General features: G+C 33.6%; 1 protein-coding gene across 1 annotated transcript; it reads right to left on the reverse strand.

The window, feature by feature from the left end:
- Positions 1–1,568: 1,568 nt before the first annotated feature.
- Positions 1,569–4,349, reverse strand: LOC143229283 (frizzled-10-like). Its single transcript, XM_076461407.1, has one exon. The coding sequence runs from the start codon at positions 4,004–4,006 to the stop codon at positions 2,195–2,197; it is 1,812 nt and encodes a 603-aa protein (XP_076317522.1). The 5' UTR covers positions 4,007–4,349; the 3' UTR covers positions 1,569–2,194.
- Between the last annotated feature and the right edge of the window lie 10,827 nt (positions 4,350–15,176).

Below are 15,176 nucleotides of genomic sequence, written 5' to 3' on the forward strand. Positions count from 1 at the left end.
GCAAAGTTCCCTATGTGATAACAGTCAAGATATAATACTAATAATAGAAAAATATTTTAAGTATATAATGTTTCTTTAAAATTAACGTATAAAGTACACTGCTTTTAATATATTACTGATGTTTCATACTTGATTCTATTTCCTGATTTTTTCCTCTGAAAATTGTTTATTTTTGAGGTCTAAGGAGTCAAAAGTTGAGTTGATTTCAGTTCTTCTTGGGTATTTGCTGATTACATGACAAAAACACATCGGTTGGCTGTATTATATAACAACCTAATATTAGCTAATAGATAACTGTTGTTGTTGTTTTTAATATTAACGCAAAATACACCACATGGGCAAAATGAGCTAGTCATCTATAATTTTGAACTAAAACTCTAGAAGAATGGTTGCTAGACAATAGCTTCCAGCACCAGTTTTTGGGTTACTCTAATCGAATGGTGTAATTTGACTTTCACTAATTAACAAAGCCACGCCTTCAACGTACGGAGCTCGATTTTGTAGCAACGGGACGCGAATCATGGACTTTTTCATCCAAGTTCCGGCACTCAAATACTGTGGCTTGCCATGCCAGCTGAAAGAAGACAAGGTAACGTGTCGGGTCACGTCTGGAATTAAAGCTTCCTCTCATAAACTTAACAAGATTAAATGTAAACTTTAGGACAGTTCAACAGTTATCGAGTTTTATAAGTACTGCGCAATCAATAACCGCACTAATTTTGTCACGTTTTCAACGTAATGATTTTGTTTTAATAAATCACAACAAAATATTAAGAAAATAGATCAAAATGAGACACGTACGAATTACTAATAGCTGTCTGACTGTAATCTGTTATTGATCCATCAGATACAACATTATATACGTATAAATGTGAATGTGATATAAAGTGTATCTATTGAAAGTATGATGAAGCCTCTCGAGCTCCTGAAAACAAACATCTTCTAAATTTTATACACGTGTTCGTACATTATTTTGAATATTTGTAAAGATTATAGGATTAGGTGCATTAAACGTGTGACTGAACAAAGCGTATTTTAGTGGAAACAAAATTAAATTAGAAATTCAAAAAGTTTTAGTTTTCTCAAATTATTTTCAGTATTTTAAAACTAAACATAATACAGAAGTTATGCCATCCTTTTTAGCGACAAGGTACATTCTGTACCAACTATGGATTATAGAGTTTTACGTCCGTCAATTTCACCGTTTCCACTGCAGAAGTTTTTTAAACCTTGAACAATATTTAAGAAAATACATATTCCAATATATTTCTGGTTAATAACCACTTTACACTTACGAAGAAATTACGGATTTATTTCTAAAGGTGAAAAGAATAAGTGATACAGCAAACTAATCATTTATACTGGAGAGAGAGAAATATTTAGTGTTCTTTGTTCTTTCTGTAAGTTAAAGTGAGTAACGCAGACAACAGTAGCATAGCATTGGTAGTTTAGCTCTAGTCACAGCATCTTAGAATTACTTGTTTATATTAAATGTAATAGATTTGAGGCTAACAATGTATTCCTAAACGAAATCAATGCATTTTCAACATATCAGAGTTTGACTGAAATCCTTTGAAAAGTATAATATTTTATTCCCCAAATAAATGTTTCAAAAACAAACAAACAAAATATACTTTAACAACAGTTATCAAAAACTAATGTTATTCACATTTCATTTCAGCTTCGTAGTTGTTTGAAAATAAAACTCCTATTATAGGTAGTGAAACTAGTTAAGCCTAAAGAAAATTTGGTAGTAAACGTTTCAGACCTTAACAAAAAACACAGTCGCTTTTATTTCCGCGCGTAATGTTATGTAAGCATTTAATATACAATAATATTTAAATAGTCACATTTGGAAAATTAATATACACATTTCTATGTTTATATGAACTTTAGCACTATGAATATTATTGTAAATATACATAGAAGTAACCTACTCTGTTTCAAATAGCTTACATAAAAAGAACATTTAAAAAAATCGACTTTTTTTAAATCAACAACAAGGTAGATATTTAGTGATATCACACATTCTGTGATCTATCCGGGTTGGAATTTTTTGTCAGTATAATTGCGTACTTATATTATCGTTCACGAATACATACAAAATTTGGTAAGCTTTCTTCGGTATGTCAGGTTACACGAGCTTAACAGTAACATATTTTAAATAGAAACCTGTACAAAATAATTACGAGTTTTAAACATGCACAGGTAGATACAATGACTTTGTATTTGATGAAGCTTTAAATGATGCCACGTGCGGAGGATGATATACAATTGTTGAGGATTTGAAATCGCGTCGCGGTTTTCGTCTAAACCAGTTATGACAAAATGCGGCCCACGTTTTCCACGTTTTACTATTCCACACCCAAACACCGGTAGCAATCCCTAGTAGCAGTTTCATGGCGTGTTTTAACATGAACACGTTTTGGTTGGGAATGCTCTGTTTTAAAGAGCAGTGTCCTATTACAGAAAGATCACATTCATCTACAGTTCCCATGGCAACCGCATACCACCCGGGTCTATTGAAGTACTCGTACGTTAGGCAAGCAATCACAACTCCGGACGGAACTGTATAGAGTATAGAAAATGTGCCTATTCTTACCATGAATCTCTCCAGCTTACTGATGTTCCGCTCGCCCTGTTTCATAACCTTTCTGATTCGCACTAGCGAAGAAAAACCTAGAACGATAAACACACTTTCCATAAAGAAGAAAGAAGAGATAGGCAGGATGACAAATCTCAGTAAACTATCCGGGCTTCTACTGCCAACATTACACAATCCCGTTAGTTCATCACCTTCTACTTCCCGTAGGATTAATATCGCAATGGTCAGTATAGCTGGTACGCCCCAAGCCAATATATGAAAATACGAAGCCCTAGATTCAATGGCCTCTTGACCCCACTTGCGTCCAGCAGATAAAAACCACGTGCATGTTAACACGAGCCACCAGAGAGCCGCTGCCATTCCGAAATAATAGAGCAACAAGAAAACGGTGATACAGCCCATGTTTTCTAAGCCTTCTTTGACAAGGTACAGTTTTCCATTATTTGTTCTCTCGCAAGAAACGAACTCTGCTCCAGCGAAAATACGAACCAAATATGCAGTACTAGTAATACAATAACACATACTAAGAAAAATGATGGGGCGTTCAGGGTACCGGAATCGGTGAGTGTCAATGCAGAAAGTTGTCACTGTAAGAAGATTTGCTATGAAACAGATAACAGACCAGACAACTATCCAAACCTCTACAACATTTTTGTCATGACGAGTGAACAGAACATCTCGGTCACAGCGAGGTGTACATTCTTCAAAGCTGGTTGTCTTGGAAGGTACCAACACAAAATTTCTAGGACACATTTTTTTGGTCATATTCTGGTCTAACTTTCCATTTTGACTAGGAGATACTAATATGCCATTATGTGGAATACCTTTTCGGTGAGTTCCAGGATATAATAAAGACGAAAGAAGGCTAGGTTCCATGCTTTTGTTTGTATCTCTGTCAATGTCCACCTTCAGTTCTCGCTCACTCTCAGTAAGACGTGAACGCCGTTCTTCTGCAATGTCGGGAAGTTCCATACACAATCCATTCTTTTCTGGTACAGGTAAACGGCTACAGTTCAGCATTAGAGGCCAATTGAAACCAAACGTTTGAAGAACGGGAAGACATCGACTTTTAACTTCTTCACATACGGAGCGGCATGACGGGATTGGAACGTCCACTTGATGAGCGCACATTGGAGCATATAGTGAGCAAAGAAAGAATTTTAAATGCTGGGAACAGCCATACTTTACCAGTGACATGTATTCGTGTACTTCAATTGCTGCGTCGTTTTGGTTTGTATGTCCCATCAAGTTAGGTATCCTAGTCATGTTATATGGTAAGTCTCGGCACATTGGAATGGTTACTTTCTCACATTTACCCTGCGTTTTCAGTGCCAACTGTTCGTGAGAAACCAGGCAGATGACAAAAATAAGGTTAACAAAATGATTATTACAAATCTTCATTTTGACTTAAAGCATCATTCAATCAGAACACAGCTTTAAAACGCTCGTATTAATACGAACTTTTTAAATTTCACTTCAGAACGTGCAATGAGTATTAATATACAAATCATTGTCCAGAATATGCCTACGTGCGAGCAGCACTTTTCATATTTTCTTTACAGAAGAGTTTTCACAGATTTCACTAAAGTAATTACGTCTAATAAACCTCGTGTCTAACAAAGTGAGGTTTTCAAGCCTCTCAGCATTTCTTATAATACCACCTTCACCGCTTACTGCTGAGGTGGCCTTATTAATGAGTAGTACACGAGCGAACGAAGTCTAAGTCTATATACACGTGTCTGTAGCTCTTGCGAATGCGGAGCTCTTATCTAAAGTATCATTCCGCACGACCTTGGCGCTTCACATGATTTACGAAGCCAGATTTCTATGGTCTCTTCACAAGGCGCATGCTCAGATTTTAATCTTCCATTGTAGTTCTATCAGTTTTGAGACCGAACCACAACTATAATTTTTTTTTTCTAATTTCAGTTTAGAATTTACTTTACAATGCGTATGAAAACAAATAGGAATAAGTAACAGAACAAGCACTAAACCATCAGTTTATTAGAGAAATCTTAACAAAGCGTTTGAAGTTTACCGGCTCTGGAGATTTCATCACGGTCTTTCATGCCAATGAAGGATAAATGGGGCCTGGCGAGCGAGGTTCTTTTTTTTTTTTTTTTTTCCAAACCGGAGGGCAGTTTGGTTCGTTTATCAACTCTCTAGTGGTTAATTAACGTGGTATTTGAATACCGCAAGTTGTTACCCCTGGGTATTGTGGTTCCGAGAGATAGTATAGAAAACCTGTTTAAACATCTTCTCGAGCAGTCAAAAACGATTTTATGTCATCAAATTGTGTGGTCAGACTGGACATATATTACAGGCACATCACTCCCTTCAAAAATCTATGTAAGCTTAATTTTAAAATATATGTTTACATATTGTAGAAAACATCAACTTTTAAGTACAATTTCATTGCATATTTTTAATGGCTGACAGTTTTATCAAAGACATCTTCTGCACGTGTACGAAGAAAGTTAAAATGACTTGTTAAGAAAACATCAAAATAATAAGAAAATTTCGTGATCTTAAACTGGTTAATCTACAATGTAAGCTTCAAACAGATTGTTTGTTCTGAATTTCGCGCAAAGCTACACGAGGTCTATCTGCGTTAGCCGCCCCTAATTAAGCAGTGTAAGATTTGAGGAAAGGCAGCTAGTCATTATCATCCACCACCAACTCTTGGGGTGCTCTTTCACCACGGCTGAAAGAGAGAAAATGTTTGGTGCGATGAGAGTTTCAAACCCCCGATTAGGAGTCGAGTGCCTTAACCAACTGGCCATGCCAAGCCGCTTTAAATAAATAATCTTAATTTACTTTTATTTTATAGAAACAAGAGCAGATATTAAACAATGATTTTTCAGATGTTAAAAGAGAAGGTTAGATAGTATTAATTAACGAGTCCATATTACACAACCAGATTATCAATAAAACCACGAAAGTCGCGTGCGAATTTTTAGGAAAACGTGCATCAGAAATGCCAAAATTCAGAATTTTGTATATTAAACTTTAAGGTTTTAAAAATTATCTAATTCAATATATCTATACATTATAGTAATTATGTTGTTATCAGGAGCAAAACTGCTATAATAATTATTAGGCTTAGAGGTGCATCTGTTGTTAAATTAAGAGCATGATTATTGAGATGTAATGTTATACATATCCCAACTAAGTTGAATAGTGAGGTGCAAATTCATACATACGTACACAAACCAAATTTAATGTTGACATGTAACGTTATGTATAGTCAAGCTAAGATAAATATCATGGTGAAATATTGTATCTATATCGAAATTATTAGTAACGGTCGATATGTAATGATATAACTATAGTGAAACTACTGATTTAAATATTATAGTATATGATTATTTATATAGGGAAAGTCCTATAATACTACATTTAATTTAAAGTTCGATTCAGTACAATAAATTTTTCACTTTTTCTCTGAAACTATGTTAAGTAAAAAAATGCATAAAGCTAGAGTCTGTTAAAGTATCCAACGATGTAGCTATCTGTTTCTGTATTCCATCTGATATATTTTTTTATTTCACTATCTCCAAGTAATTAGCTGTTTAATATTTTTTTCTTCACTAAGTGTTTTTCGTCATCACCACTCACCATCAACTCTTGGGCTACTCTTCACCAACGAATAGTAGGATTGACCATCATATTATAACGCCCGCATGGCTGAAAGGGCGAGCATATTTGGTGTGACAAGAATTCAACCCGCGAAACATTATTATTATATGTCACTTCATAACTCCACTTTAAAATGTATCAATTCTAATTAAGGCTGTATAAAAGAATGAAACCTTACAGAAATTCTATGATTTCGCATTTAATACATTTTGGAAAAGTTTGTGTATTTCACACATAAAGATGAAAAACATCTCGCTACTATTAGCGACAGATGAGAGGCACAACGCTGCATCTGAAGCAAAGTTTTAATTTTGCCGCTAGCCGTCCCTAATTTAGCAGTGTAAGACTAGAGGGAAGGCAACTAGTCATCATCACCAGCAGCCAACTTTTGGGCTATTCTTTTATTAATGAAAAGTGGGATTGACTGTTACATTATAATGTCCCCTACGAATGACAGGACGAGCATGTTTGGTGTAAGGGGGATTCGAACCCGTAACCTTCAGATCACGAGTAGATGCGCCCTAACCACCAGGTCATACAGGGCTTACGTTAGAGAAGAAACATCCTAGAGAGGACAACTTTAATCAGAGAAAATTATGTAATGTTACGAAATAAAAATCAAAAAACAGAGGAAAAACCATGACACAAAGGATGAACTTAACATAGAAAATAAAATTTAGAACATAGAACAAACTATGTCACAAACATATGGCATGCAGAAGCCAACAATGACTTGAGGGAAATTCTTTGGTTCGGAGGGCAAGTCATGCCATAGAACATTAACACAGGAGAGAAAGCAAACTATAGCACAGACAATAGTATGATACAAAGAGCACTACTTGCATATAAAATAAATTATCACACACACGTACACGAAATTATTGTAGAGATAAAACTATTGTATAAACGTAGAAGAAAATCATACCATTCACAAAGTAATTTACAGAAAATACACCTTTTACATAGAAAAACTCATTGCACATAAGACAAACAATGGTATAGTGAGCAATATTTTGTACAAGAGAAAAACTATGGCTAAGGGGATAAAATAGAGACCTTTTACATAGAAAAACTCATTGCACATAAGACAAACAATGGTATAGTGAGCAATATTTTGTACAAGAGAAAAACTATGGCTAAGGGGATAAAATAGAGAAGGGAGTACGAAAGATACACCGAGCAAACAATGACATATATGATAATATAATCCTTGGTACAGATGGCAAGTTTGACAGAGCATACAAACAATGATATATATGATAATATAATATCTGGTACAGAAGCCAAGTATGACATAGAGTACAAACAATGACATATATGATAATATAATCCTTGGTACAGATGGCAAGTTTGACAGAGCATACAAACAATGATATATATGATAATATAATCACTGGTACAGAAGCCAAGTATGGCATAGAGTACAAACAATGACATATATGATAATATAATCCTTGGTACAGATGCCAAGTATGACAGAGCATACAAACAATGACAGAAACAAGACTACGGAATATACTTATAAGAATGGTCATATCACAAACATATTAATAGCATAAAAATCACCACATTGTACAGAAGATATAAAATAACACAGAAGATAACTTATGTACATACGATTATATGGACAATGCAACTGTAACAAGAGAGGCTTCGGTATCAAATATAAATCATAGTATCGATAAATTGTAGTAAGAACAAACCAACAACTACTACAAAACTATAAATTATCATATATAAAAGGAATAACAATTCAGACAATATCGTGAAACAATAAATATTTAGTGCTGGACGTGTCCATAGCACAACAAAACTTTGTCGCATGCAAAACCATTGTATTTGAAAAAGCCAGAAAATAAACTGCAATAGAAAAACAAAACACAAACCGTTACATACAAAACACAACAAAAATATATCATATTAACAGAAGGATAAAATAAGGCACACATCACAAACTATGCTAGAGAATACAAATGATGGCATAAATAAAGTAGTGACATGGAACAAATACTTCGACATAGAGAATATGGTACCAGAAATAACGCATCATGACACAGTGGACAATGTCCATGCAGAAAACAAATTGTGTAAAATTCGCCCACATATTGAAGATAGATAATGACTCAGACAAGACAGGGATACAGAAGGTATACTTTGTCATAAAACAACGCACTGCGGAAAATCTAAGGCATTGACAACAAACTATAACGTATGTTAAAAATATAACAGAAGCTGAATCTGTAGGAACAACGATACAGATGAGATATTTTGAAATAAAAGAATGAAATATGGTTTATAATACAAACAATGGTGTAGACAAAACCTTAGCATTGAGGAAAACCTTAGTACGAAGGACAGGCCTTAGCACACAGAAATTATCTATGGCAAAAATGACACTATTTACATATGCGACAAATAGTTTTAAACATAAAAGTATGGTATGAAGAAAGTTGGGGGTAAAATATATAATTTATCACGCGTGACGATCCATTACATAGAATACAATCGTTAGGGCAAACAAATCATGCCATAGGCAAAATAATGGCACAAAGGACAAACCTTGATAAAATACAAACTATGGCATAGACATAGTTGAACAAAGAATAAATGTTGACACAGAAGATAAACTTAAGTACACAGAAGAAAAATTGGTGGGAAGATTAAACAATTATGTTAAACATTTATGAAAGTAGCAAAACCACACGGCTAAGAAAATACCTTGAGACAAATGATAACTCATAATAAGACAAACGATGGTGCAGTGAGACATCACTGGCACAAAAGCCAAATCATGAAAGTATAAATCTTAGTCTAAATAAAGTAAGTTAGAGAAAAACAAAAACGATAACACAGATGGCAGACTCTGGTACAACTTGAAACCTTCACACAGAATATAACATTTTAAACAGAAGACAAACGTTGTATACGGATTTATAACGCTAAAATCATGGATTAGATTCCACGAGGTGGACTCAACAGATAATTCGATGTGGCTTTGCTATAAAAAAACACACACACTTTGATACAAAGATAAAATGTGTCTTAAAGGACAAATTACGGCGTGGACAAAACTATAACACAAATCAAATAAAAAGAAGCGCAGAAGACAAGCTCTTGTACAAAGACAAACTAACTCATAACCAATACCATAGTACAGAAGCAACTATCAGTACTAAGAAATTTTTATATGGGCTTATCACTATTATGAGAAGACTATACTTAAAGGGAGAAAAACCTCTCTGATTGAAACACTTATGATGACTTGGTGCACGTGAATAATTTTCAAAAAATAATTCAGATTTACAACACCACAAGTAAACCTTCTGATAACTAAGTTCAGTCACTGTTAGACTATTACGTGACTTAATGTTACTGAATGTAAGAAACAAAAAGGGAAATAGGATGCCAGTGCAAGAAACACAAGGGAAAAAAAAGATAATAGTCTCAAACTACAATCCAATAACCATATCACCATATCCTTCACGGAAAATTGAACTATAGCATCTGCAGTTGACCTTGTCAGGTCCTAACACTAACTCTATATATTATGTATACATAACCACTCTAGTGTAACATTTAAACTCCTACGATGGAGATTGCTAGTAGTACTGTCACATGCAAATTACCTTTTTTATGAGTCCTAAGTTGTTCAACCTAACAAAATAATGACAAAATAAAAGTAGCGTAAATAAATCTTTGCAATAAGGTGAAGTTTTCTTGTTTAAAGTTACGTGTAACAATATACTGTTGCAAATAAATCTTGTCCATGGAAAGCTATACGTTATTTAGAAAACAAAATGTGTAATTGAACACACAAATAACCTGAACAGTCTGGTGTGCCAGAGAAGAACTGTCTAGTCAAATAACATTATCACCGATTATCATTCAGCTTGTGTTTATTTTAAAATATGTAGCTATTGGTTTGTTTTGTTTTTTTAATTTTGCACAAAGCTACTCGAGGGCTATCTGTGCTAGCCGTCCCTAATTTAGCAGTGTAAGACTAGAGGGAAGGCAGCTAGTCATCACCACCCGCCGCCAACTCTTGGACTACTCTTTTACCAACGAAAAGTGGGATTGACTGTCACATTATAACGCCCCCACGGCTGAAAGGGCGAGCATGTTTGGCGCGACGGGGATGCGAACCCGCGACCCTCGGATTACGAGTCGCACGCCTTAACGCGCTTGGCCATGCCGGGCCAGTTTTTATTTTCCACATGTAGCTATTGGTTATTTATTTATATTTTAATTGCGTGAATCAGTACCCTCTGTCTGATGTGCTTACTGAAGTGTATCGTACTTTCTAAGAACGATGTATGAGGTCCCGTGCTACCCTTGAACTTAATTTCTCCGTCTTGGACTTTGTTCATTCTAATTGCACTACTCAGTTTTCATTGTAACAAACTTAGAAAGAAGGGATGAGGTTAATCTTTGAGTAAATATTTAACTAATCTTTATAAAGCGTCCACTGTATGTAGACGTTAACTTCCAAATCTAATTTAAGCAGCGCATAAGACGATGAGACCATTAAAGCTTCATCTGGAGAATTAATAAGCATCTGGTCCAGTGTAACTTCTGGTTTCAGTTTATTCAAGCATCTTACTCGTAGAGAAAGCTTTTAACTCAGAGGTGAACGTCTGGCGTATGAGCTCCAGTGAGCATGGTATTATTCTTCAATGTATTGTTATCAGTACCACTAGACATGTCTAGTTTCAATCTAATGCTTTCGGTGGAGACACTAAGATACTAAATGGCTGGAATTTCTCAAAAAATATAGAAAAGCTAAAAACTGTTGCTCCTATTACCGCTGGTGGTATTGATGGCGACAAGAAATGAAGACGTCTATAAAATGTTCAAATAAAGTGAACTTAACATGTGTATCTCTGCATGTGTATTTACAATGTTTGAACAATCATTCAAAAGCTAGAAAGTTTAGAATCAGTGATTGAACAATACGTGTTATTTTTCATAGTTTCTATACAACATAATTTGTTTTGGGATTTTTATTAAATAGAAAAAACACATCTTGAAACAGCATTACTGTAGGGATTCCTGTAATCTTAATAATTTCTTAAATTCTGTTCTTAGTTTTGGAATTTTAGGAACTATTTTACTTAAATTTTGACAAACAGTATTTAAGGTACAGATAAAAGGAATAGATCGAGTTAAAAGAAAAGCTGAAATATTTATGATCTGACCTAAAATTCTAAGGAACTATTTTATTTGATGTTTGACAAACAGTATTCAAGGTACAGATAAAAGGAATAGATAAAGTTAAAAAAAAAAGCTGAAATATTTATGATCTGATCTAAAATTCTAAGATTTTAGTCACTGACAAATTAGTTACATGTACAGAAATGAAATGTGAACAAATAAACGATTTAACCTCCAGGTCTCTTGGGAAAGGATTCACAAAACAGTTAGAACACAAATGTTTGCAATATTTCTGATTATGAAAAATATCAGAAAAAAAATAGTGAGGAAAAAGTAGTTTTATAACGCTAAAATTCGGGACTCGATGGACAAAGCAGTGTGTAAGTTGGTAATTAGGCTTAGTATGGCCAGGTAGTTAAGGCACTCGACTCGCAATCCTAGGGGCGCGGGATCGAATCCAAGTCATACCAAACATGCTCACCTTTTCAGCCGTGGAGGTGTTATAATGTGACGGTCAATCCACTATTATTTGGTAAAAGAGTAGCATAAGAGTTGGCGGTGGGTGGTGAAGATTCTAGTCTCACATTGCTAAATTAGGGACGGCTAGGATAGATAGCTCTCGAGTAGCTTTGCGTAAAATTCAAATCAACCACAATTAATTAAACTATTTTTTTATCTATTTGTACTTGTTTTAAAAGGTGGAATCAGTTATACAATACTGTTTATTTTTCTAACTAAAAACATAAATTAGTATTTAAGAATAATTATAATATTTGGTTATGTATATACGCACTTTCACTTTCTATTCTTAGCGACAAAAGTATAAACTTTTAAATTTATAATTATTTTTATGTATTTTTAATTAAATTGTACATTTTTTTATGTTAAACACAAAGCTACTTAATTGGCTATCTATACTGCAATGCTCTCCAGTGGCGCAGCAGCATGTCTGCGGACTCGCACCAGTAGAAACCAAGTATCGATACCAGTAGTTGGGAGAACACAAATAGCTCATTGTGTAGTTTACTGCTTAATTTTAAACAAACAAATAGCCCTCTAGTGGCTCAGCTGTATGTCTGCAGACTTACAACGTTAAAAACCGGGTTTCGATACCCGTGGTGGGCAGAGCACAGATAGTCCATTGTGTAGCTTTGTGCTTAATTTAAAACAACAACAACACCAACAACCAACAAATAATATACTGCAAACTACCAAAATAGAAACCAGATTTTGAACGTTATAGCAGTTCAGTATTGCAACTGAGCCACTTAGAGGCATTAAATATTCTCAAGCAGGTAAAATGTTATCAAAGAAAGCATGCTCTTAAAACAATCATCTTTTCAACAGGGTTCGTGACTCGCATTTTGTGGATCCTCGCATCAAAGCACACCGCCCAATGTGCTTAAGTTTTCAGTTGTGGAGGTGTAGTTATTATTTTGTGGTCAATCACACTATCTGTTGGTAAAGTGTAACGCAAGATGCGGAACGAGGTGGTATTGACAAGCTGACTTCCCTCTTGTCTGTCTTTTCAAAACTAGGTACCATTAATGTACATAGCCCTCGAGTATATCTTGATTTTCGCGAAATTCAAACAATAAATTCGTTTTTATTTTCCTAATTGTATCCGTTTCATATTTCATTCTTTACAGACCTTCATCATTTACAAGTTCATTAATATCATACTAATCTTTAATGAACGGACAAACATTTAAGTAATAAGAGATATTGTTTTATTTATTACTTACGGAAATATTTTGCCTTTTCTTTTAAAAACGTTTTGGTCAGTCTTTTCCATTTAAACAATCACAAATATAAAATAACTTATAGTGATCTGTTATTAGCCAAATATAATTCTTGTGAATTTTTGTCTTTAAAGAATTAGGTTCAGAAAAAGTTTGAAGCTGAAAAGTTAAATATCATTCAACCTTATTATACTGTCATTTACCCATTGTTGCGAAAGGAAATTATTATTATTTTTTACATGCGGCAAAACAGTAAAACCAACAGTTATTCTTATTTCAAAACACCACCCATTTAAGTGTTCCAAAATGACGCCCGAAAATATGGTAAGAAAACTAAGCAATAGATGGCAGTACAACTAAATGTATGGCCACTAGAATTATTTTTTGAATTTCTAAAAGAGTTAATTTTTTATAACTATATTTTCACAACTTGCTTGTTCTTAAGCGCAGAATTACACAACGGTTTATCTACGCTCTGCTAACTGCTAAAATTAAAACCATATTTTTAGTTTTTTTAAGACCTCACACGTATCGCTGAGCCACTGTAAAGCTGTTTTCATAAGTCGATTATAAAGCATTTCTAAAAGTGCTTGAGGTAGGTACTGTATATTTCTTTTAAGATAAAAGCGATTAACATGGTTGTTTTTTTTAAAGAGAACATAAGTAAACGTTTGTGCTAAACAAAACATTTGCAGTTTTCTATTTTTATTTTAACAAATAGTTACAAAGGTTGTGCTCTAAAGTAGTTAACATCTTAGTTATCACTTGTGTTCGTTGTTTATAAATTTGTCAAAACTTTCTCATTGGTGATTTTTTCAAGTTACAAATTTTTCTAGACTTACGTGTAAATACTGTACAAATAACTATTTATATGGTATTAAACTTCTGAATTTTAACTATGCATGTCTAGTTACTAGTTCGTGAAAACTATTAAAACAATAAATTTAGTTCTTGTATCAGAATATCATATCTGCAATTTTTTTACAGTTAAATTTATTGTGAAGTTTTTATTATTAAGAGTCATTTCTTTATTGGTAATTTAATTAATTATTCATCTCTAAAGTCATTATATTTCCTGAATGTGTCATGCAAACTTCATTATTATACTTTTGGTAACCAATCATCTCCTTCATTTTCAGAAATGCTACTATAGGAATGAAAAATAGAAAGATAGATTTCACTTCCTTGTGTTTGATACTGTAATTATTGACCGTGCTAAGTACATTCATGTAACAAGTGATTTTATTTTTTTAAACACTCTACTAAAAATATCTGATTTAGTAATTAAATTATTATAGGTAATCAAATACACTCAAACAAAAAATGTAACTTGGTGATATTGTTGTCAGCTTATTTAATTTATAATGTAAAGGATTGTAATTCACGTGTTCTAGGCAAAAGTAAAGATAAAAATTATTTGTCAGTTCACTTGTTCAGTAAAAGCAAAAGATTAAGCATTATGGACGAGAATTACACAGATGTCACAATCTGTATTTTGTCCCTCAGACTCATGCCGCTAGAAACCGGGTTTCGATACCCGTTGTGAGCACAGCACAGATACCCCAGGTACTTTGTACTTAATTCTAAACAATCAATAAATCAACAATCTGTATTTATTACGTGAACGAAGAAATTTACAAAATTTGTGTTACACTAAACTGCTTGTGTTTGTATATAGTCATCATCTAATTACAAAATATTTTCTTTAATCCTAAGTTGATAAATACATTTGTGTTTTCTTGCTTCTACGGTTCATATTTAACAGTAATATAAAAATAAAAGAAATACTATGAAAGAACTGTGATTTTAAATTTTAAAGTTAAGAGCATCATTAAAAAAAACGTTTATAATTTTTGTTAATGCGCACCAACATTATTTGGAGTAATTTAATGCTGTATCCACCATGCGTTAATCTTTCGAACTATTTCGAATCCCAATGAAACTTGCTTATTTTTAGAGAAGAAAGTTGTGGTAACATATCACTGTAATATCACTAGTACTTTTCAAAACGCCATCTTTTCTGGCCCAGTACAGATTAA

The sequence above is a fragment of the Tachypleus tridentatus genome, chromosome 10 (genome assembly GCF_004210375.1).
Source record: "Tachypleus tridentatus isolate NWPU-2018 chromosome 10, ASM421037v1, whole genome shotgun sequence".
NCBI classification, from domain to species: Eukaryota; Metazoa; Arthropoda; class Merostomata; order Xiphosura; family Limulidae; genus Tachypleus; species Tachypleus tridentatus.